The sequence below is a fragment of the Diabrotica virgifera genome, chromosome 8 (genome assembly GCF_917563875.1).
Source record: "Diabrotica virgifera virgifera chromosome 8, PGI_DIABVI_V3a".
Classification (NCBI taxonomy): domain Eukaryota; kingdom Metazoa; phylum Arthropoda; class Insecta; order Coleoptera; family Chrysomelidae; genus Diabrotica; species Diabrotica virgifera.
In genome coordinates, this window is record NC_065450.1 from 180,527,522 (window position 1) to 180,554,370 (window position 26,849).

General features: G+C 32.7%; 1 protein-coding gene across 1 annotated transcript in view; it reads right to left on the reverse strand.

The window, feature by feature from the left end:
• Positions 1 to 22,115, reverse strand: part of LOC114332169 (uncharacterized) — a 400,535-nt gene extending 378,420 nt beyond the window's left edge. Inside the window, exons 1-3 of the mRNA XM_050659182.1 lie at positions 22,112 to 22,115; positions 21,584 to 21,781; positions 245 to 320 (exon numbers count right to left, since the gene is read on the reverse strand). Coding sequence (XP_050515139.1) covers positions 245 to 320; positions 21,584 to 21,781; positions 22,112 to 22,115 — 278 coding nt within the window. The remainder of the gene's footprint in view (positions 1 to 244; positions 321 to 21,583; positions 21,782 to 22,111) is intronic.
• Between the last annotated feature and the right edge of the window lie 4,734 nt (positions 22,116 to 26,849).

The following is a 26,849-nucleotide window of genomic DNA, read 5'->3' on the forward strand; positions in this document are numbered from 1 at the left end:
CCCGTAAAAAGCTATTTTCCAGATATTCTACTACATATAAATTTAATAAAAAATTTAAATTGGAATGCAAATTGTTTTTCAATTAAGGATCCCTTGAATTAATTTCTAAACATTAAACAGCTTTGAACCTTTTTCAATTCTCGCCTTGTTTCGCAGCTTCGATCAACACAAATCCAGAATTCGCGTGCAGTGATGTTATGTTAGGCGCAAATAACAGTTCAATGATTAAAAATAATTGACTTACTTAATTTCCGCTGGTGATTTCGCCATGAGCCAGTGAACGTCATGTAGTTTCCTGCTGCCAATCGCTAGCAACTGACCTGGAATTAAAAATAGAAGTAGAAATTGTCAATTTTGCGTGGGATGCACTTAAAAATTATTTCAAAAATTGTGTTTTTATAGAATAAACGAGGTATAAAAAACAAACTGGAAAATGTTCGAATTATATCGATAGTGCAGTCACTGAAGGTGGTTACGAACTATTACCTACGATTTCGTTGAACCTCCATCGATTTTATTGAAAATTGGTGAGTGGTTAATGTATACCTCAAGGAACAAAGGTGACACAGTGCCAACATGCGCTTTTTGCATTTTAAGGTGAAATCCACCCCTTTTTAAAAATTATTTTTTATATTTTTGACAGTGCAGTCACTGAAGGTTTTTACCTCCAATTTCGTTGAACCTCCATCGATTTTCACAAAAATTGGTAAGTAGTTGGAGGATACCTCAGCAAATAAAAGTTAGATGGTGCCAACTTGCACGTTTTGCATCAAAATCACCATCACGTAGCGTTACAACCCAGGGTGGGTCCCGGCTGACTGTACAACTTTCTTCCAATGTGTTCGGTCTTCCATCAACCTAAAGTCAAATGGGATGTCTGGTTTTTGGAGATCTGCTTTGATGTTATCTCTTCATCGCATTCTGGGACGTCCGAGTGGTCTTTTGCCTGTAGGAATCTCCTCCCATACCAGTCTTACAAGTCTCTCGTTATGAAGTCTGTGCACGTGGCCTGCCTATCTTAGTCGCTGTGATTTACTAATTTTTTGGACAATATCTGTGTCATTGTAGAGTTCTTTTAATTCAAAGTTGGTTTTGATCCTATACTGGTTTGTGTTAATATCGTGATGAGGTCCGAAAATTTTTCATATTTTTCGTTCAAAACCTCTGAGCTTTTCTTCGTTTGATTTGGTCCTGGTCCACGTTTCGCAACCATATGTTAGTACAGGTCTGACGATGGATTTACAGATTTTGATCTTGGAACTTATTGTAAGATTTTTTGATTTTATAAGCTTATCCAGTTAGAATAGACAGCGATTTGCTGATTGGATCCTGTCTTTTATTTTTTCAGTAACATCGTTGTCAGCTGAGATTACGGCCCCCAGATACTTAAAACGTTGTCCTCTTCCGAAATTGAAGTTGTTGACCGTCACATTTTGTCTTATCCTGTCTCTTCGTATCGTTCTATTTATACACATATAGTGCAACTTCTCTTCATTAATCCTCTGCCCTACTTCGCTTGTTGCTCCTTCAACCTTGTTGAAAATGGCTTTTGTGGATAGGATGGAGTCTCCAACGAGATCAATGTCATCTGCGTATGCTAGTAATAACTTGGGACCTTTAACCGATAGCAGTTCTGTTTTTATTTCAGCTGACCTCATGGCTTTCTCTAATACAAGTTAAAAAGTAGTGGAGATAATGCATCACCCTGTTTGAGTCCACTGTTCATTTCGAAGCTGTCAGATAGTTTATTATTTTCACCATACAGACTTTAGTCATCCGAATGAGTTTCTTTGGTATTGAGAACTCCGCCATGGCATTCCATACTTGGCTTCTTTCGACGCTGTCATATGCCTGTCGAAAGTCTATAAAGAGATTGTGTATGGGTCTGTTATACTCCCATACCTTTTCTAGAAGCTGTCTCAGTGTGAATAGTTGATCTATTGTGGATCTGTTTGCCCTAAAACCGGCTTGATATTCTCCTAGGACATTTTCAGCATAAGGGATTAGTCTACTAAGAATGATGTCTTTTGCATGTTAGGGGTGAAATCCATCCTTTTTTTCATTATTTTTTATATATCTGAAAAAGCACTTATTGAAGATTTTCACCTCCGATTTCGTTGAAACTCCATCGATTTTTATGAAAATTGGTGACTGGTTAGAGGATATCTCAAAAAAGAAAAATTATATGGTGCCCATTTGCATTTATTGCGATTTAAAGGTGAAATCTACCCTTTTTAAATTATTTTTTATATTTCTGAAAATCCAGTTACTAAAGATTTCTACCTCCGACTCCGATGAACCTCCATCGATTTTTATGACAATAGGTGAGTAGTTAAAAATACCTCAGAAAACAGAAGTAATATGGTGCCAACTTGCTCTTTTTGCATTTTAGGGGTGAAATACACCCTTTTTTTTAATTATTTTTTATATTTCTGAAAGTGCGCTCACTGAAGATTTTCACCTCCGATTTAGTTGAACCTCCATCGATTTTAATGAAAATTGGTGACTGGCTAGATGATACCTAAAAATAAAAGTGATATGGTGCGAACTTGCGCATTTTGCATTTTAGGGGTGATATCCACCTTTTTTAATGCAGATTTCAGCGTTCTGGCGGAAGTAATCTCGTTTAATTGAATAAAATAAATATTTAACATTTAGATGCAATATTTATATTTTAATTAATTTTTTAGCTCTTTTAGCAACCACTCCTGTAATCGAAAATTATGAAAACAATATTTTTAATTGAATATTTTCGCGTGCAAACTAATAACATTTCACGTAATAATTGTTACAATTAATGTTTGGTGAGAATACACAACAACTTACAAATACAAGCAGTTAGTAATGTGGAATATTTAGAATAAAGGATGTAAGTATTGCTATGAAAATAAAAAAAACGTTATTTTTAAAACAACTTCGTATGGCATAGCAAAACCTTATATTTTACGAAAGAAAATATCGAAGAGAAGCTAAAAATTTAAAATTACAGGGTGTTCCATTAAAAAAAAAAGATAAGTTTGTTTCAACTTTTCAATACAGATGGCCCTGTATATTCGGAAATATTTTTAAATTCTGATTATGTCTATGCCCCAATCCCATCTAAATAATATTTTTTCGTATCTCTTACTACAAACGAGTAATTCGGCTTCTACGCACCTTTTATACGTACAAAATCGCAGCTACAAAAATTTTTCCAAAAAAATGTTATTGGTTTTTTTTAAAATAACTCCGTTAATTTTTACAATATCAGGTTTAGCTGAAACCATTTCAAAGATAATTGCAAGGGCTATAACATCGTAGCAAACTTAATCTTCTAAATCCATTATTTTTTAAAAGATAAAATGTTGAATTGCCGCGGTTACATGGTCCTCCTCCTCTATATTTTCCCCTTCGTAAGGATATAGTGGCGTCATGTAAGCAGTTTGACTATTTCTGTCCAATTCTCTCTCTTCTGCGCGTGTTGTTTTGCTTCGGAGAATTAGTAACCAGTCATGTCCTTTATTTGGTCCGATCATCGTAACGGAGGTCTTCCTCTGGATCTTCTGCCCTCTACATTGCCTTCAACTATCATTTGTGCTATGCTTTTTGTTCTTCTAGATATATGCCAAATTAGCTTAGTATATTTTGGTTGATAGCTGTGGTGAGTCTAGTTTTTATGTTAAGTTCGGCTAATATTGAATTTATAAGAATAAAAGGTAATTATAGGCTATTGATTAAGTACTATAGAAAGGAACTACAACGTTAACGGGGTTTTATTATTTCATATGGTCAATGAATCTCTATATGTGAAAAAACCGCGGAGTGCTACCATTTAAAGGGGTGCGTTTTTGAGAAATGGGTGAATTAGTCCCTGGGCACAGGTTACATTAGGTTGAGTTCTATGCACTTTTGGTAAAAACTTTTCTACATAAAAATTGTTCCTGGTTAAATTTTCTATCTAAATATAACTTTTTAAAGTCAAAGATACTTTTTAGTACAAAAATATATTCAAAAGAAAAAGCACAAAGAAATCCAAAAGAAAGAAATTTTGTTTTTTGTCCCATAACTTTTGTCCACGGGGATATAGGTATAGACATTGCTTCAAAGAAAAAAAACTTACATATTTTGTCTTTAAAATTATGTTAGGTAGAGGTCATTAGCATTTAGAGTTTTCGAAATATGATTTTTCAAATTTCGACACTCACAGCAATTTTGGGAAATTTTCCTTGTTATTTCGCAAATATTGTTCTGTAACTTTGTTCTACGTAACTTTAGGCATATGCAATGGTACATGTAAGATGAACATAAATCAATTACCTTTAAAATGTTCTACTGTATAATGTTGTACGACTTCTTTTAAAGAGGTTATCTTTTTCAAGACTTTATCCTTTTAACGAGATTTTATATTTTTAACGATTATTTTTTAAATTTCCCATTATACCTTTTCTTCTTCATTTAGATACATATTATATAATAAAGACGAAAGCTTATTCTGTTTACTTTAAAATGGTGTATTATAAAAAATTCTATGATTATTTTTGAATAAGATATGCTTTTTCAAAATGTAATAAGTACTTGCAACGATTTTTGATTTTAGGATTATTTTTTAAATTCCTCATTATAACTTTTTTATGTGATTATGTGTTATGATTGAACCTTATTTTTTATAGGTAATACTTAGGATCCACTTGACTTGGCCGGGCAAACTTCAAAATATGGATTAATTCCAATATTTACTGTCAAAGTTCCTGCACCACAAGCTTTGCTTGAAAAAATAGCATGTAAATGGTATTTTTATACCATTTACATGCTATCTTTTTTATTAAAAAACATTTATTAAAAAATACCAAAGGATGTACAAAAAACTGCGGTTGTAGGAAGATAGGAATTAGTTGTTCAATATTCTGCAAAGGGTGCATGTGCATGGGTACTAATTGTGGGAACTCTAAGATAACTGAGGTATCAGAGGAAGATATTGAAGCTAATGCCAACAAAGAGATGGACTTTGATTTTGAAAATTTTTTAAATTTCAACGTTTAAATAATTTTAACTAAAGTGATGTTTTCTAAGATTAATGTTTATGTAATTTTTTTAAAAGAAAAAATTTATATAATACAGGTAAAAAAAATTCAAAGAATCACTCGGTTTCCAGTTTCCATTACATATTTAAATATAGATGATACACCATTTCAAAGAACAGAAAGTAAGCCCTCTTTGTTGAGCAATATGTAATATATTCATATACAAGAAGAAAAAGGTCAGGAATTTCAAAAGTATTCCTAAAAAATGTAAAAAATAATTTTTTTTATATTAGGTATTATATAATATATAATATATAATATAATATTATATTAAATATACTATATATAATATAATATTATATAATATATAATATATTATATAATATGATTATTTAGTTTTTATATTATATTAGAAAAAATCGTTAAAAGTATAAAACCTTGAAAAAACATAATCTCTTTAAAAAAAGTCGTACAGTAAACCATTTTAAAGATAATTGATTTCTATTCCTATTACGTGTACCATTGCATATACCTAAAGTTACGGAGAAAAAAGTTACAGAACAATATTTGCGAAATAACAAGGAAAATTGCCTAAAATTGCTGTGAGTGGCGAAGTTTGAAAAATCATATTTCGAAAACTATAAATCCTAATTACCTCTACTAGACAACATTTTAGAGAAGAAATATGTGGGTTTTTTTTTCTGTAAAGCAATGGCTATACCTATATCCTCGTGGACAAAAGTTATGGGACAAAAAACAAAATTTCTTTTTTTGGGTGTCTTTGTGCTTTTTCTTTTGAATATATTTTTGTAAAAAATAGTATCATTGACTTTAAGAAGTGATATTTAGATAGGAAATTTAACCAGAAACAATTTTTATGTAGACATGTTTGTACCAAAAGTGCATAGAACTCGCCCTAATGTAACCTGTGCCCATGGACTAATTCACCCATTTCTCAAAAACGCATTCATTGAAATGGTAGCACTCCGCGGTTTTTTCATATATAGATGTCGATTGACCATATTAAATAATAAAACCCCGTTAACGTTGTAGTTCCTTTTAGCTATCTTCTTTTGAATAGAATCAATAGCCTATTATCGAGCACCTAGTTTAAATAAATCTTCCCCAAGTATACTTTCGCCAACTTAGCATCGTCAGGCACATTTCGTTAAATCAGGAAGATACCCCAGCAATCTGCAACATTTGTTTGGCAAGAAAGAAATTTTTTAGATTGGCAACTAACACATAAAATAAAACACACACACTGTACGAAGAACAAACATATAAAAAAATAAATTAAATTATGCCGGGTACTATATTTTGGCAAGTCGACAACTGTAAGAACATTGTTGTTCGTCTTGCCAAGATGTAATACCCGGCATAATTTAATTTATTTTTGATCTGTTTTTTCTTCGTACAGTGTGTGTTTTATGTTATGTGTTGGTTGCCAATTTATAAAACAAATTTTCTTTTTTGAGAAAATTGTTTTATTAGGTTTTTGTTCTTCTAATATGTTGTTTTACCTTTTAAAATTTTAAAATAACCTATTTTTAGCTAAATAAAAATTACAGGAAGGTATTATCGCAATATGTCCCACTAGATTTTCGAATTTTAGTGGATAAAGGTAATATGTCCAAGATCGCATTTGGACATAATACCTTTATCCATGTGAAATGTGTAAATATGGAGAATTTTTTCTACTATTTTGAAGATCTGCTGACGAACCTCTATTTATGTAAAAAGCAAACAAACACTTCAAATCAAAAGGTTAATTTTCGTGTTACGTAAAATGGATAAGAGTGGACGAATTTGGCTTCTATCTCTATAAGACATAGATACCTTAATGACTACATGCCATTTCAGCAAGTAGATTTAAGAAAAAAAGGACAGCACATCTGACCACAACTGAATATAGACCAAGAAGACTGGAAAATAAAACTGGTAGTTTGAGTTTGGAAAAACTGGGAAATTTAAGACACCGAATAAAATTTGTTCCCGAAGAGTATAGATGGTTTTATGAAAACGCGACAGAGGAAAATAAAAAAAATCCCAAAAAGAAAAGAAGAACCTACTAAAAAATATGTTTTTATTAATTTTACAGTTTGTATTGCAATTTTTTTTTGACAATCAATGCCCATTTTGGATACTTAACTCTTTTTTTTCCACTTAACCCTAACGTTTTTTTAATTATTTTTACTATGTGGATAAAGGTAATATGTCCACAAAATTTAAAATTTTTAAACTCAACTTAAAGTGTGAAAAAAGGGCATTCAAATACCTGTTTAAAAGAGTGTAGAAATGCAAAATAAAATAAATAACTAATAGGCTATTCATTATGTACTATGGAAAGGAACTACAACGTTAACGGGGTTTTATTATTTCATATGGTCAATGAATCTCTATACATGAAAAAACCGCGGAGTGCTACCATTTAAAGGGTTGCGTTTTTTAGAAATGGGTGAATTAGTTCCTGGGCACAGGTTATATTAGGGTGAGTTCTATGCACTTTTGGTACAAACACGTCTATATAAAAATTGTTTCTAGTTAAATTTACTATCTGAATATTACTTTTTAAAGTCAATAATACTTTTTTTATAAAAATATATTCAAAAGAAATAGCACAAAGAAACCCAAAAGAAAGAAATTTTGTTTTTTGTCCCATAACTTTTGTCCACGGGGATATAGGTATAGACATTGCTTTACAGAAAAAAAACTTACATATTTTCTCTTTAAAATGTTGTTTGGTAGAGGTCATTAGGATTTACAATTTTCGAAATATGATTTTTCAAAATTCGCCACTCACAGCAATTTTGGGCAATTTTCCTTGTTATTTCGCAAATATTGTTCTGTAACTTTTTTCTACGTAACTTTAGGCATATGCAATGGTACATGTAAGGGAAATAGAAATCAATTACCTTTAAAATGTTCTACTGTATAATGTTGTACGACTTCTTTTAAAGAAGTTATCTTTTTCAAGATTTTATACTTTTAACGAGTTTTTATATTTTTTACGTTTTTCTTTAAATTTCCCATTATAACTTTTTTTTTCTACATTTAGGTATATATTATATAATAAAAAAGAACGCTTATTCTGTTTACTTTAAAATGGTGTATTATAAAAACCTCTAGGATTATTTTTGAATAAGGTATGCTTTTTCAAAATGTAATAAGTACTTGCAAAGATTTTTGATTTTAGGAATATTTTTTAAATCTCTCATTATAACTTTTTTATGTGATTGTGGGTTATGATTGAACCTTATTTTTTATAGGTAATACTTAGGATCCACTTGACTCGGCCGGGCAAGCTCCCGGTACTGTCAAAGCTCCTGCACCACAAGCTTTGCTTGAAAAAATAGCATGTAAATGTACCAAAGGATGTACAAAAAACTACGGTTGTAGGAAGATAGGAATTAGTTGTTCAATATTCTGCAAATGGTGCATGTGCATGGGTACTAATTTTGTGGGAACTCTAAGATAACTGAGCTGTCAAAGGAAGATAATGAAGCTAATGCTAACGAAGAGATGGACTTTGATTTTGAAATTTTGTTACATGCCAACGTTTAAATAATTTTAACTAGAGTGATGTTTTCTAAGACTAATGTTTATGTAATTTTTGTAAAAGAAATAATTTTAAATAATACAGGTAAAAAATATCAAAGAATAACTCGGTTCCCATCATTTAAATATAGATGATACACCATTTTAAAGAACAGAAAGTAAACCCTCTCTATTGAGCAATATATAGTACATTCATGTACAAGAAAAAAAAAGTTATAATGAGAAATTTAACAAATAATCCTAAAATCAAAAATCGTTGCAAGTACTTATTACATTTTGAAAAATAATATCTTATTCAAAAATAATCCTAGAATTTTTTGTAATACACAATTTTAAAGTAAACAAAATAAGCTTTTTTTATCATATAATATAATATATACCTAAATCTAGAAGAAAAAAGTTATAATGAGAAATTTCAAAAATAATTGTAAAAAATGTAAAAAATAATATTTTTTTTATATTAGGTATTATATAAAATATAATATATAATATAATATTATATTGTATATACTATATATAATATGATATTATATAATATATGTACTATATAATAATATTATTTTATTCTTATATTAAATTATAAAAAATCGTTAAAAGTATAAAACCTTGAAAAACCATAATCTCTTTAAAAAAAGTCGTACAACGTTATACAGTAGACAATTTTAAAGATAATTCATTTCTATTCCTATTGCGTGTACCATTGCATACACCTAACGTAACGTAGAAAAAAGTTACAGAACAATATTTGCGAAATAACAAGAAAAATTGCCCAAAATTGCTGTGAGTGGCGAATTTTGAAAAATCATATTTCAAAAACTGTAAATCCTAATTACCTCTACTAAACAAAATTTTAAAGAAAAGATGTGTAGGTTTTTTTTCTGTAAAGCAATATCTATACCTATATCCTCGTGGACAAAAGTTATGGGACAAAAAACAAAATTCCTTTCTTTTGGGTTTCTTTGTGCTTTTTCTTTTGAACATATTTTTGTAAAAAAAGTACTGTTGATTTTAAAAAGTGATATTTAGATAGGAAATTTAACCATTTTTATGTAGATATGTTTGTATCAAAGGTGCATAGAACTCACCTTAATGTAACCTGTGCCCAGGGACTAATTCACCCATTTCTCAAAAACGCACCCCTTTAAATGGTAGCACTCCAGGGTTTTTTCATATATAGATGTCCATTGATCATATGAAATAATAAAACCCCGTTAACGTTGTAGTTCCTTTTAGCTATCTTATTTTGAATATAATAAATAGCCTATAACTTGGGACAAAAGAGATTAAAATGCTCATTACTCTAAAACATTATTTTGTGACATATGACCTTTATCCACTTATGTCTTCAAATGTTGCATTTTTCTGGGATACCTTCCTGATTTGACAAAATGCCCCTGATGATGCTAAGTAAGCGAAACTATACTTGGGTAAGATTTAATTAAACTAGGTGCTCGTTATCTGCCTTGTATTCCTATAAATTCCATATATTCGAGCATTCAACCTACTTCTATTTTAATATTGAATTTTTTGTGCGATGTGCGGTCCATGGTATGCGCAACATTCTCCGGTAGACCCACATATCAAATGCCATTATACGTTTTGAATCTGCTTTTTTGATGGTCCTAGTCTCCAAAGCGTAGATGGCAATAGGAAATATTAACGCTCGAACAAGGCGTAATTTTGTGTCAACGCGTTTACATGGTACTCACAGTAAAATTTAGGCTTTAGACGTTTCTATCTCAGTTATTTTTTATCATACAAAAATTAAAAGGTAAGTAAAAACTTTAACAAATGAAAAACTAAAGGTACCCTGCACAAACCTTATGGAAATTAGGTCCCAATAGATTCAGTTCATAATTTGGGAAAATCCTCTTTGAAGCATCCTGATAAAAAGTTCTCATGGGCGCATCTCGATCGTATGGAGGATTTTCAAGATATAGAGGCACAAACTCGGAAAATTATAAGATTTACTGGGTATTCCAATTCCCTGAGGTACTGGTTATCTGGCAACATGTAGAAGTTTGGATTAAATAAAAGTACTAGTAGTCTAGGATTTTTTCCTGGCTATCCAATGGCGACCTTTACTTTGACCTTGACCTTCAACGGACGTCATCTTCTAGAGTTTCGATGGTTTTCAGCATTAAATTGATATAAACAGATTACACATGGGTTTTTGGGATCGCTAAACACGAATATGCCACCATAATTGACTTCCGGAGGACGTGGTCGCCAGGGTCACTGCAAGGGACGTCATCTTCTAGAGTTTAGATGGTCTTCGGCACTTAATTGATGCAAATGAATTATTGGAGGGTTTCTTAAGGTCGCTAAACACGAATATGCCACCAGAACCGACTACCGGAGAACCTGGTTTACAAGGTCAATGAAAGGGGCTCCTGAAGTTTCGACGGTTTTTGGTATTACATTAATGCAAACGGATTACTCATAGGTTCTTGGAGTTGCTGAATACCCCATCAGAACGGACAACGGAGTACCTGGTGCCTAAGTCACGTCATGTTTTGGAGATTCGAGAGCTTTCGGTACTAAATTAATGTAAACTGATTACTCACAGGATTTTAGGGCTGCTGAACATGAATACGCCATCAGATCTGACCCACGGATCACCTGGTGCCTAAGGCAGGTCTTATTTTGGAGTATCGAGAAGTTTCGGCATTAAATTGATGCAGATGGGTATTACTTATGGGTTTTTGTGGCTGATGAATACAAATACGCCATCAGAACAGACACCGGGGTACTTGGTGCCTAAGGCACGTCATCTTCTGGGGTTTCGAGAGTTTTCGGTACTCTTGTGTCTTTGGGGCTGCTGAACACGAATATGACTTGAATAAAAGACTCAAAGATTCTGTGATCACGATGAATAACACTATCAAAATAGAATATGGTAAATCGATCTAACGTAAATGAAAGTAAAACATTTTCAAATAAATTGAGTTTATATTTATAAATAATCAAAACAATTAAACAGCACAACATAGTTATTTATTAAAAATCTACAAAGAGCAAAAAAGTTTTCTCCAATTTGTACGCTTTCTTTGAACAGCAAATCAGAAAACATCCAAGTACCCGTTTGCATCAGTTTGGTACCGAAAACTCTCGAAACTCCAGAAGATGACGTGCGTTAGGCGATAGGTGCTCCGGTGTCTGTTCTGATGGCATATTCGTGTTCAGCAACTTCAAAAAGCCATGAGTAATCCATTCGTATCAATTTAATACCGAAAACTGTCAAAACTCGAGAAGATGAATAACCTTAGGCACCAGGTGCTCCGTGGGTCAGATCTGATGTCGTATTAGCGTTCAGCGACCCCAAAAAAGCCACGAGCATTCCGTTTTTATCAATTTAATGCCGAAAACCCTCGAAACTCCAGAAGTTGACGTACCGTAGGCACAATGTGATTCGTAGGTCGGATCTGATAGTATATGCAAGTTCAGCAACCCCAAAAACCTAAGAGTAATCCATTTGGTTTCTCCAAAACTCCAGAAGATAATCTGTCTTACTCACCAGGTGTTTCTGTGTCTGTGCTGATCACGTATTTGTTTTCAGCAACCCCCAAAACCTATAAGTAATCTGGATTAATGTAGTACCGAAGACACTCGAAACTCCAGGAGCCTCTTTCATTGACCTTGGAAACCAGGTGCTCCGGAAGTCGGTTCTGGTGGCATATTCTTGTTTAACGACCTCAAAAAACCCTCCAGTAATTCATTTGCATCACTTAAACGAGAACCATCGAAAATCTAGAAGATGACGTCCCTTGCAGTGGCCCTGGTTACCACGTGATCCGGAGGCCAATTCTGATGGCATATTCGTGTTCAGCGATCCCAAAAATCCATGAGTAATTTGTTTATAACAATTTAATGATAAAAACCCTCGAAACTCTAGAAGGTGACGTCCGTTGAAGGTCAAGGTCAAAAGGTCGCCATTGGATAGCCAGGAAAAATCCTAGACTACTAGTACTTTTCCTTGATCCAAACTTCTACATGTTGCCAGAAAACCAGTATAAGGATAACTCAGGAAATTGGAATACCCAGTAAATCTTATAATTTTCCGAGTTTGGGCCTCTATATCTTGAAAATCCTCCATACGATCGAGTTGTGCCCATGAAAACTTTTCATCACCATGCTTCAAAGAGTATTTTCCCAAAATATGAACTAAATCCACTGGCACCTAATTTCCATAAGGTTTGTGCGGTGTCCTTTAGTTCTACATCATTTCTTACTATACGTATTTTCAGTTATACTTAACCTTATTAAGTACCTCTTATTTCTGGAGTTATTATCAATTATAATTTTTTAAATCATATTTTTTTTTTTCAAAAATATGCATTCTAAACCAGTCAAAACTTTTGAGTTCATAACATATATTAAAATAAAAAAAGTTTTATACGGATTACTATAAATTTTAAGTTTTGTTGAAATGACGTATGATTTATTTTTTTTTCCTAAAAAATTCGAAAGGGTCCTCTTATTTTCATTATAACTTGCTTAATAGTATGGTATAGTTAGACCCAAACCCAGACATCCAAAGTGAAAGTTATCCTCCAACACCAAATTGTTCTATATGGTCCACATAATGTTCAGAAAAAAGTCACACCATTTTGAGCGTCGGGTTTGGGGGGAGAGGGGGAAGAATTCTACAAATTCGTAGTATTTTAGGTTTTTCGTCAATATTTCTAAAACTAAGCGGTTTAGAATGAACAACCTTCTACACAAAATTGTTCTACATTAAATTTGAAATAAAAAAGGCTTTATGCATAACCCTTCTAAAATGAACGGTTCCAAAGTTACGGAGGTAGTATAGTATAATTGGTCCAAAAAAAGGCCTAACCCAGACATCCAAAGTAAAAGTTTTCCTTCAACACCAAACTGTTCTATATGGTCCACATATTGTTCAGTAAAAGGTTACACCATTTTGAGGTCCGGTTTGGGGGGAGATGGGGGAGAAGTCTCTAAATTAGTAGTTTTTTAAGTTTTTCGTCAATATTTCTAAAACTATGCTTTAGCGTAAGGAACGTTCTATAGAAAAATGTTCTACATAAAATTTAAAACAAAAAAGGTTCTATACATAATTGTTATAAAATCAACGGTTCCAGAGTTACGGAGGGTGAAAAGTGGAGGTTTTCGATACTTTTTATATTTACCGATTTCTCCCCCCTCTCCCCCCCAAACCCGACGCTCAAAATGGTGTGACTTTTTTCTGAACATTATGTAGACCATATAGAACAATTTGGTGTTGGAGGATAACTTTCACTTTGGATGTCTGGGTTTTTGGTATAGTTATATCATAAATATTGCCCAAAAAATATAAAAAGTATCGAAAACCTAGACTTTTCACCCTCCGTAACTCTGGAACCGTTGATTTTATAACAAGTGTGTATAAAACATTTTTTGTTTTAAATTTTATGTAGAACATTTTTGTATATAACATTGTTTACGATAAAGTATAGTTTTAGAAATATTGACGAAAAACTTAAAAAAAAAACTACTAATTTACCGGTTTCTCTCCCATCTCCCTCCCAAATCAGACGCTCAAAATGGTGTAACTTTTTACTGAACAATATGTGGACTATATAGAACATTTTGGTGATGGAGGAAAACTTTTACTTTGGATGTTTTGGTTAGGCCTTTTTTGGGACCAGTTATACTATAATACCTCCGTAAGTTTGGAACCATTCATTTTAGAAAGATTATGCATAAGACCTTTTTTATTTCAAATTTAATGTAGAACAATTTTGTATAGAGGGTTGTTCATGCTAAACCGCATAGTTTTAGAAATATTGGCGAAAAACTTAAAAAACTACGAATTTACCAATTTCTCCCCCCTCTCCCCCCCCAACCCGACGCTCAAAATGGTGTGACTTTTTTCTGGACATTATGTGGACTATATAGAACAATTTGGTGTTGAAGGATAACTTTCACTTTGGATGTTTGGGTTATGCCATCTTTTGGATCAACTATACTATACTATAATTTTACCGCTATCGACTTCTATAGTTTTTTTGATAGGCATTTCTATGTAAGTAATTAAAAAATGTTTAGTAGCTATATTTAATGAAATGCAACGTTCTCCTGTTGTTTAAGGTTGAATTTTGATTTTTTATTAACTTTAATTTTCGTAATTAAATAATTAATATATTATAACACCCTGTAAATTTAGATAATAAGTAGGCTTAGATATTAACTTAAAATTGTTATTGTGATACCATACAAAAAAAAAACAAATAGTCTGGCTAATTGGCTATGTCAAAGCCATTAATAAAAAAAATAAATAAAAAAAAATTTTCGTAATGATAACTTTTCCGAAAAAACTTAGTGTTTTTGAGTTATTTACGAAAAACCGTGTTGAAACAAGTTTTTTTAACGAAAAATCAAAATATTTCATCTTTAATAACTTAAAAATTATTCATTTATTTGAATAATTAAAATAACAAATTTTATTTAAAATTGGACTCTCTATTTCTGTGGGTATTTTTAATATAATAATTTCCACCTCCGAGAAGCGGGCGAAATCTCCCTCAGGGTAAAAGCGCAAGCAAATCGATGGAGGTTCAACGAAATAGGAGGTGAAAACCTTCAGTGACTGCACTACGAGAGCCGATAGTATTCATAAAAGCTGGAATTGAATTGACTTTTAAATTACTTTTTCAGCTCTACGCAATAACGCAAATTAGTCCATTCATTAATTTCAGTATCACAAATGGTCCCATATACACCGGTACCGTATTAATTCAATTTTATTCACTTATAGTAGGGGAGGAAAGTATGCTAAATTTAAAGTTACTCGAGCGTTATGGGACCCTTTTGAGCCATGGAGAGTAGGTTTTAAAACCAAAAAGTTAAGTTTTTCATTATAGTGGCTATCCATAATTCAAAAAAAGTTAAAAAATATTCCTTATCCCCTTATCCGTGGGGAGTCGTGTTTGGTAACATTCGATAGAGGTGTCCACAAAAAACAAGGAAAAATACGGGCAGTAATACAGTCTGGTGGAACAACGGCTTAAAGAGTATGAGGTCGGAAGGCCGAAGCCTATTTAACAAAGCCAAAAGTAACCAAGATTGGGATGCCTACAGGTATAAGCTAACGCTACACAATAAAGAAATTCGGAAAGCTAAAAGGAATTCATGGAGAGAGTTTTGCGAGGAGATTACAGATATCCCGGCCGGTTCTCGAATCCATAAGATCCTGGCAAAGGATGGTGCTACAACTAAAGAAGTAGGTTTCCTAAAGAAAGCTAATGGCAAATTTACGGACACCAAAGAAGAAAGTCTTATAGAACTGATAAATACGCACTTTCCGGGCTCAACATTTCTGAATGATGCAGATAGGCGAACCAACATAGACCAAAGGCTGATTAGGCCGAGATTTATAGATTGGGAAATAGCCACAGCAATCACAAGACCGAAAAGAATTAGATGGGCTATAAATAAATTTCGGCCATATAAGTCTTCTGGGACAGATTGCATATATCCGATACTGTTGCATATGGGATTGGAGGTATTGATAGCACACCTATGCAAGCTCCTCAAAGCCTGTTTAGCATGGGGAGTCATACCGGAAATATGGCAAAAGGTTAAAGTTATATACTTGCCTAAGGTAGGTAAAGTATCAGACTTAACACCAAAGTCATATAGACCAATAAGCCTATCCTCTTTTCTATTAAAAACACTAGAAAGGCTTCTGGATAGATACATCAGGGACGAAGTGCTAAAAGATAATCCTCTAAGCAATCGTCAATACGCATACCAACCTGGTAAATCTACGGACTCTGCATTGGATGATCTAAATAGGCTTATCTCAAAGTCAATGGAGGACAAAGAGATAGCAATGGCCGCTTTTTTAGATATTGAAGGGGCATTTAATAATGTTACTACCAGCTCTTTGATAGGGGCTATGAGTAGACGAGGCGCACCTGCGGTAATTTGCAGATGGATAAGGGCATCCCTGGAGAATAGGATAGTAATATCTACTCTGGGTAAAGCAACCATCAAAGCAAGAGTAGGTGGAGGCTGTCCACAGGGAGGAGTTCTTTCACCTCTACTTTGGGCAACCTTGGTAGATGATCTTCTCAAAAATCTGTCCACAGAAGACTTTTACTGTCTAGGATACGCGGACGATATAGCAATCGTTGTCAGGGGCAGGTTTGCCCAGGTGGTGTCTGGAAGAATGCAAGCAGCCCTAAATATAGTTGACGACTGGTGTAAACAAGAGAAACTGATAGTCAATGCTCAGAAAACACAAATCGTCAACTTCACCAAAAAGACAGCACTACAAGGCCTAAAACCACCTGTGCTGGGAGGAAAAGAGATTTCATTTGCCAAAGAAACAAAATACTTTGGGGTTTATTTTGATCATAGGCTTACATGGAATACTCACATCATAAAAACCACACAAAAAGCTACTATGTCCTTGGGCAGATGTAGAAGAATGTGTGGTAAAAATTGGGGGCTTAACCTCAAAATGACTCTATGGTTATACACAAGGGTTATTAGATAGCTCATGATAACCTACGGCTCGGTGACGTGGTGGACAAAGACGCAGCAAGTGGGAGCAATAAGGCTGCTAGGTAATACACAAAGGCTAGCATGCCTGTGTATTTTAGGGGGGCCATAAAAACCACTCCTAGAGCAGCGCTGGAAGTCCTACTGAATCTACCACCACTTCATATCTTTGTGCAGGGCGAAGCCAGATCAGTGATGCATAGAGTGCCAGTACAGAAAAATATTGCAAACGTATTTTTTTGTTTTTCGATCTGACGTTCATTCGCTTTTTCTGTAAAACTTGACTCACCCATTTCCTTATGCCTGGCTCAAATCGACAGATTTTTGAAATATACACTCTTTTGCATGTACTTAATTTACCTTGTCTTCATCTGAAAATTTCGAGATTTTCTAAGGATAAATTTTTTTCGGCCCTCTTAAAGAACTCCCCTGTATTAAAAGCCAATTTGTGGTATAGGTACATTTACAGTGTAGAAGGTTTCTCCCCATGTGATAATCTGACGCGCTTTAGTATCTGCAAAAATCCCCGCTTGGGCTCCCCTATCAGAATGTATCTTTTTAAAAAGAAAATTTTGATTTTGGAAAAAACCATTTTATTACAAATTATAATTATTATATTTATTACGGAATAAAATCATTGCTTGGGGATTTTGGGGGAAAATCCCACAACAGGTCGATTTTTATTTTCAATTTATGATTTTTGACATAATATTATATGAAGAGTATAGAATCAAAACTCGCTTTATCCATCCATGGCCGAAATTGATTTGTTTATATTTTCTGAATCTGTTTGTTGAACCCTACACGAATCCAGACCTAGTTTGACTTAAAATTAGCTTTATCCAATATAAATTCTCTGTTAAAAGTAGACTTTTGAAACAAACCCGTCTTTCTCCAATCGACCAATAGGAGGCGTGTAAAGTGAGTGGAGGAACCCCTCACAGATTTAATCACTCTATGTGTCTAATGCAATGTCAGTGTTTGTTTAGTAGTTTTATTAGCTATTAACTTTTAATACTAAGTATTTGCATAGTTTTTTCTTTTAAAATAAGTTGTAGTACAGTAATATTTTCTTCTATTCATAATGGATGTTCAAGTGACTCCTGTAGGACCTGGTAAAAACGCAAGGAAAAGAACACTGATGCAAAATGAATGGGCAAAAACTAAGAACAAAAAACCTGTAAGTTGGGAATATTACGGATTTTAGGCATGGTATTCCAAGAACTATACTGTCATTGGAACCGATAAAATCTGTTGTACCACTATCGAGCTAATTACTTTTATTCTATTAAAATCGGCAAAAAACAAAAGATGTACAATTTCATCTCCAAAAAAGGAAATTGTTTAAAAACTTACTTTCTCCAAAAGTTTGCTTCAAAACCCGCTTTCTCCAAACAAAAATGCCAAATATTTGCGCCTGACCGTGCAATACCGGGCCCCATAGAAAAACTAACAAAAAACTCCCACAGGTTATTATATTATATTATTATATTATTATATTATTATATTATTATATTATTATATTATTATATTATTATATTATTATATTATTATATTATTATATTATTATATTATTATATTATTATATTATTATATTATTATATTAATATATTATTATTTTATTATATTATTATCCAGATTTAGCCATACGGCTCACACTCCCTCTAAGGGGAAAATTGACTCATCCCAGATACCTACGGTTTCAAAAGGATTGAGCTCTGGTGGGACTCTTTCCGTGTTATCGAGCCCTAGGTGACTTGGAATGCAGGTGTGTCTCCCAAAAATTTTCGTACACTTCTGGCCGTCGCGAGTAGTACAGCTTTCTGCATGGTCTTATAAAGATGTTCATTCAGACCCAGCTTTTTCATGCTTTCGAGGAGGGTCTTCGGAATGACTCCAGTAGTAGACATAATAATCGGTATCGTCTGGGTACTTTGCATTCTCCATTGCCTTCGTATTTGAATTTCCAGATCTCTGTACTTGGCGATCCTTTCAGTAAATTTACTACGTAGATTATTGTTTTTGGGTTTCGCCACATCAATTACTCTTGTTTGTCTTGTTAATTTATTAACTGGTACCTATCCCAGATTTAGCCATACGGTTCACACTCCCTCTAAGGGGAAAATTGACTCATCCCAGATACCTACGGTATCAAAAGGATTGAGCTCTGGTGGGACTCTTTTCGTGTTATCGAGCCCTAGGTGACTTGGTATGCAGGTGTATTACACAAAAATTTTCGTACACATCTGGCCGTTGCGAGTAGTACAGCTTTTTGCATGGTCTTGTAAAGATGTTCATTTAGACCCAGCCTTTTTATGCTTTCGAGGAGGTTCTTCGGAATGACTCCAGTAGTAGACATAACAATAGGTATCGTCTGGGTACTTTGAATTCTCCATTGACTTCATATTTGAATCTCCAAATCTCGGTACTTGGCGATATTTTCAGTACCTATATTATTATTGGCGATCTAGTACCTATCTTATTATTATATTATTATTGTATTATTATATTATATTATTATTATATTTTGTATTACTTATATATGTGTACTAAGCCGGGTGTACGGGCGCATTCTTAGAAATCCCATTGAGATGGAGTGTAGGGAACAAGAAGAAGAAGAACAGGCTGGTTTCCGCCCTGGAAGGACTTGCACAGATAATGTCTTCTGCCTAAAACAATTAATTGAAAAAAAATCAGCAACCAGTCAAGAGACCCACCTCATGTTTGTTGACCTCCGTAAAGCATACGACAGCGTTTCTGTGACTAAATTGTGGAAATCGCTACAAGAAACTAACATCAGCTACACTCTAGTCAAAGCCTTAAAAAATCTATATGAAAATTCTACATCACAAGTAAAAATTGGCAACACACTATCTAAAAAGTTCATAGTTAACAAGGGTCTGCGCCAGGGCTGCTGTATTTCACCAACTTTGTTCAAGATATATGTTGCAAAAGCACTAAACCAGTGGAAACGTAAATTCCACGGTATGGGTATAGACCTCGGAGAGGTTTGTTTATATACCTTACAATTTGCTGATGACCAAGTCATTATAGCTAATGATAAAGACGACCTACAATATATGGCAAGAAAACTAAAGGAGGAATATGAACAGTGGGGCTTGTAAATTAATGTGGAAAAAACTAAATACCTACCCATAGGAGCTGAGCTATCCAATATCGAACTAGAGGATAATGAACAAATCACATCCTGTAGTGAATACACGTACCTGGGAGTAATCTTCGATAGAACGGGAAAATACGATGAGGAAATAAATAAAAGGGTAACACAAGCTAGAAGAAAAATTGGCTGTCTAAATGGAATACTTTGGAGCTCCGAAATAGGAATACAGCGAAAATATAATATCTATGAGACACTTATTAAAAGCAGCCTACTTTACGGAGCAGAAACTTGGAGAATAACCGAGAACAACAGGAAAAAATTAGAAGCTGTAGAAATGGATGTGTTTAGAAGATCGTTAGATATATCCCGTAGGGAAAGAGTTCGAAATGAGGAAGTAAGACGACAAATTGGAATAGATAGTTACTTAACAACAAGCATTGAGAGGAAACAGTTGATTTGGTATGGTCATATTCAAAGAATGGAAGACACAATATTGCCCAAAAAGATCATGCAGTGGGTACCACCAAACCGCAAAAAACGAGGAAGACCCAAAAAGACATGGAAAGAAGGGGTAACCAAAGCAATGAGTACAAGGGATCTTAGAGATGGCCAATGGGATGATAGAAGGACGTGGAAGTTAGGCATCTGACAACGTCGAAAGACGTTCTAAAACCAATACATACATACATTATTTATATATTCTGTAAGTTTCGGGGCCGCTTCAAAGTGGTTATTTTTGAAAAAATTTGGATTTAAAGTATTTTTTTTTATTTTTGAAAAAAATGTTTTTTTTTGAATAACACAAGTTATTAGCGAAACCAAAATTATTAAAGAGTAAAAAATGTAGGTTTTGCTTTTCTGAATATTTTGGACTTTTTGTTTTGTGTAAGACAAAATTTAGTTAAGATATGGCTGTCCAAAAATTGCACACATTCTTCATTAGTGACTAGTTCAAGCTCTTTCAACTACAACTTTTTCAAAAGCACATTGATGCTATGAAACTCACTGATCATATAAACAAAATATACACGACAAAAGCAACTTATGAAGCGGTAAGAATTTCACGATTTTTTTGCAAAAAAATGAGCCGATTCACACTCGGTTTCTCGTGTATGTACTAGTACTTTCCAGTAAAACAAAGTTTGCCCATATAAGCTGAATTTTTAGTTTTAGTCTCCCGGGTTTGAGTCTCAGTCGTGATGTAAATTTCGAATTCTATTTTTAGTATAAATTTTGTGTTATATCGTTATATGTCATTGTAAATAGTAAACAGAATAAATAATTAATTTGTGTAAATACGTTAAGAATAATGAATATAAATTAAGTGTTTTCAATTCAAATAAAGTGTTAATGGATAAATAAATAAAAAATAATACATAACAAAATAACATACCCATATGGCAAGCATGTGGAAATTTCGGCCTTCGTGGCACTTGTCTGGTCCATTCGCCTACAGCTAATAATTCCGGTGCGTCACTAATACGAACGCAGCCTTTCGGCCTGTTTAAGCCTTTATCTGAGTACCAGGCTAACGTCGAGTCCTCGTAAAGGACTACCCACTCCTCGCACCATTTTGGACAAAAGAAGCCGCCTGCAACAAAGATTAATACTATTATCGGTGTAATTATATTAGGTCAGGGTAATAAGTCAAAAATATACCCTGATCGTGACCCTTCAACAGCCAGGGTAATGAAGCGTTTTTTCAACAGGTAATACCTATAAGAACAAATTGTAACTATTTGCTGCGTAGAATCTGGCGGCCATTTTATTTATAAACAATTTGGTGTCAAAAAACGGCATTTTTCATTTTTTTTTTCAAATTAATGGAAAACAGTTAAACTTATGGTTTTTTTAGTACAAATATCTTCGAGAGCATGGAAAAAGCTTTAAAATGGCGTATTACAAAGTTTAATATAAGTACTCATTTATTGTTAAGTAATTGCGAAAAAGGCCTAAATTGCAAAAAATTTATTTCGCAATAACTTTGTTAAAAATTAGTATACAGTTTTGAAATTTTTGTCAAATGAGGTTTCTTTGGTGCCTAATATGTGACAAAAATTTCAAAGCGATTCATTAAATTGTTTAAATCTTATTCAAATTGTTTATCCCAGAGAGCTTTTTTACAATAACCTAAGTCAGAAAAAAATGATTTTAGAACTACTCTACAGGTGTCAAATGAAAGAGCAAGAGTTAAACTTTGAAATTGGTTTAAGAAAATAAATAAAAGGTGCATTTATTAGTAATAAATAATTATGCAAAAGTATCGTCAACTTTTCCTAAAAATTTTTAAATAACTTTTTTCAAAAAAATCAATTTTTTACCGTTTTCTGGGTACACCACTACAACGTAATGTTATGTATATAATAACTGATAAAAAATTGTAATAAATATATATAATGTAATATATAAAAAAATTGACACAAAGGAAAAAAATTGACGATACTTTTGCATAATTATCTATTAATAATACATGCATGTCTTATTCACTTTTTTTAAACCAATTTAAAAATTTAGCTTATTATGCTCTTTCATTTGACACCTGCATAATGTTTCTAACATTATTTTTCTCTGACTTATGTTATTGCAAAAAAGCTCCCTGGGATAAACCATTTGAATACAATTTAAACAATTGAATGAATAGCTTTGAAATTTTTCTCACATATAAAGCATCAAAGATCCCTCATTTGATAACAAGTTCAAAGAGTTAGACTAATTTTTACAATAGTTATTACCAAATTATTTTTTTAAACTTCGGCATTTTTTCGCAATTATATTAACAATAAATGAGTGTATATCAAACTTTGTAATACGCCATTCTAAAGCTTTTTCTATTCTCTCGAAGAGGTTTGTACTAAAAAAACCATAAGTCTTAATGTTTTCTATTGATTTGCAAAAAAAGGAAAAATGCCGTTTTTGACACTAAATTGGTTATAAATAAAAATGGCCGCCACATCCTACGCAGGAAATAGTTATAATTTGCTATTATATGCTCTGAGCTTCGCTGGTATCGCCACCTATTTAGCGGATTATTAGTATGACTTTCGTTGGAAATTTCGCTGGAAAGAGAAATGTGTTGGCTCACCTCTGTGAGTTTCGATGGTATGGCTGGTATTGCCATCTAGCGGATTACTTATTGTTTCGGCTTGAAATTTAAAGAGGAAAGGAGAAAAACAAATAGTAATTGTTTCAAACTTATTATTTAATTGTTATCGTGTAATATTTACAAAAGAAGTAATTGAAGTAATCAGTACGTACAGAGTTTATTATTCATTATGATTATTTTTAAGATTTTGCTTATCGTTTTAAGTTTATGCTGACAGATAATATTAGAAACAATTTATTCTGCAAAAAATTATAATAAGTTAATATAAATTATAGTATAATACCTCTAAAATATTAAATTATGCGACGAAGACGAAGTACGAAGACGATTCAAGGGACTGGACTGCACTCCGTATTCTAATTGAAAAGTAAGATTGTTTTACCTTCGCATTGCAACTGAATAAAAATGGTATACATTTTTATTAAATTATGCATTTATTGCGCTTAAATAATTAACTAAGAGCGTAAACGTCAAATTTTGCACCAACTATTTTTAAATGAATTACTTTTTTTCGAATCCTGAGAGAACCAAAAAGTATATTTGAAAAATTGAAACGCATAATGAAAGACTACATTACTGTCGAGGGTCAAAAGTCCCTGAAAATTTCTGTCTATTTTAATCAGTTACAGGGGTGAAAAAAAGAAAATTTAGTGTGGTTTTTAATTTTAAATATCTCGTTTAAAAGAAACTTTTTGTTTATTCTAAGGAACTTTCTTTCTAAAACTTTCAATTTCTGGATAATCGGAATAATTAACCTGTATTCACTGTATCTTTTTGTCCATTGCTTCATTGGCATTGCTATAAAAACATCCATTTCTCAGTATTAAGCCATTCCTCGTCATTTTCACTAGTAAAATACACGTCAATAAACTGAAGTTTAACTACAGGTATGCTTATTTTCATGAGCATTTTTCAGATATGGTCCTGTTGTGTCATTTTTAATAGTTCAACTGGGATTTCGTCTAAAGTAGTTCTTGGTTTTGGTTGATTATATAACATGAATAATTTTACATTTTAAAATTATTAATTGATATAGGCCTGTCTGTTTGACATGTCATCTTCGAATAATTTAGTTACATTATAGTTATCCCATGTTTCAAATATTTCTTGTCCATCAATATTAACATTTTATGCAGTATTTACTGCATTATTAGTGTTTTTTTTTATATAGACCAGCGACTTTAGGAACCTTCTTATGCATATTTAACGTGTCTTGTTTCTATTATAATTCTTCCTTGCGATCTGTTCTAAAGGTATTTTTTATTTCTTTTTTTGGTGCAATAAAACGGTTCCCCTGAGCAGTTTTAGAAATAACGCTAGACCATTTTCCAACAATGTAAAAATGGTCGCTCTTTGCTCAATACGTGCCAAGGATTGGAGAGACGAATCTATAACAGCTATAGTAGCGGCTGAATAAGAAAACATTTGATGTCCTTTTTAATATTGCTTCTAGATAAACTTCATTCAAACACAGCATTCTAGCAAGGCTTAACTTACGGCCCATGCTTCTACTCCATATAGCGAAAAATTAAACGCTTACAAGTAACTTCCATCTTTGTAAGAGCAAGCCTGTGGAGTTAAGTCTTTAAACAGGGACAATTTGGTCAGAGGTCAAAGTCAAATATAAGTTGGTAATTGTTACATTTTTGAGTTCAATAATTAATGTATAAGTAAGTGGTAAAATAACAGTATCGTTGAATAATCTTAAATAAATATACTCTGGGTTAATTAGCAAAATTCATTGAAAAGTTACTTACCAGCAATTTTATTGCTGGAATCGAATTACAAGATCCTATATATTAATAATATAGGTATGCAAAGTCCGCAGATAGTGTGTTACTTTTTTATAAACAAAATGGCGCCAACAAATCGTATTTCTTTTAATTATTGCTCATTCGAAGATTTTAACTTTATATCAAAAACACCTAAATAAAAATTCACCGAAATTAAATTATGCATAGAGATATGCTTCTTTCAAAATGCGGGTATTCTCAACAAAATCTCTAATTTTCAAATAAAGTTTTAGGTAACTAATTATTAATCAATAATTAAATAACTGAGTAACATCACAGCTTTCTTGGTATAGATTGTATTTCCAAAATCCGGTGAAAATTAAACGAATATTTTAGCAACAATTTAATTGTTAATTAACAATTTATGATCGCAATAATAACCAAAATCATCATGATACATTGCTCAAACTTAAAAATATTATAAAGATGAGATGCTTATTTAATATTTTATCGACAACATATAAATTTTTCGTTTTTTTGCATAATCTTTAAATTTTGAAAAAAAAAAATAGTTATAATACGCTGGTCTAATTAATAAAGTAACGTTTACACGTATCCAGTAACTGGCGCCAGTCTCACTGGAATGCGAGTGCTTGACTAAGACAGCGCTGGATAGGTTCGTTTACACGTATCCAGTAACTGGCGCCAATCTCACTGGCACTCTTATTAAAAATCCTAATACGGCCACTGAAACCACAGGTACGACAGCGCCAGCGACTGGAACGCTGTGTTTACACGTGTCTACAACCACTGGCACGGGGTTAGAGGGGACGCGGACGAGTGCCAATGGCACGAAAAATAGACCAGCCTTCTATTCGAGACAGCGCTGGCAGACAGCGCTGGACTGGAACAAAAAAGCGTTTACATGATGCCAGCACTGTCGTTCCAGTGCGACTGGCGCCAGTTACTGGATACATGTAAACGCGCCTTAAAGTACAAAGAAAGGTTATTTACCAGCAATTTCATTGCTGGATTCGAATATTATGATCCTATATATTAATAGTATGCGAAGTCAGTAGATAGTGTGCTACTTTTTTTATTAACAAAATGGCGCCCCCAAATCGTGTTTTTTTCAACTCAGAAGATTTTACCTTTACGCCAAAAACACTCAAATAAAAATTTACCCCAATTTAATTCTACATAGAGGCATGTTTTTCCCGATTTGCTCCGACGAAAATTTTTCTCGGAAAATGTGGGTTTTCCCAACAAAATCTCGAATTTTCAAATAAATTTTTTGGGCAAGTAATTATTTATCAATAATTAAATAACTTAGTGAAATAAAAGCTTTCTTGGTATAAATTATAACTACAGAAGCCGGTGAAAATTAAACGAATATTTTAGCAACAATTCAATTGTTAATTAACAATTTACAGTCGCAATAACAACCAAAATAATCATGAGACATTGATCAAACTTATAAAAATGTGATGCCTATTTAATATTTTTTGACAAAATATAAATTTTTTATTTTTTTGCATAATCTTTAAATGTTTAAAAAAAATAGTTATAAACAAATTAACATTTCTCAGAAATTGCTTCTTATATTATAATTTTAAAAAATACTTAAAATGCATATTTCAAAGGTCTTGAAAATGAATGCTTTAAAATTTTTTTCCAACCATTTGAAAAAAAGTTATGAAACAGCAAAATTAACATACGATTACGCCGTTGGTTATAATTTGTTTTAATTGTTTCAAAGCCTAAAAGTGAGTTTATGGTACAAACTAATTACTCTCAAAAAATATCAAACATTAGTTCAATGG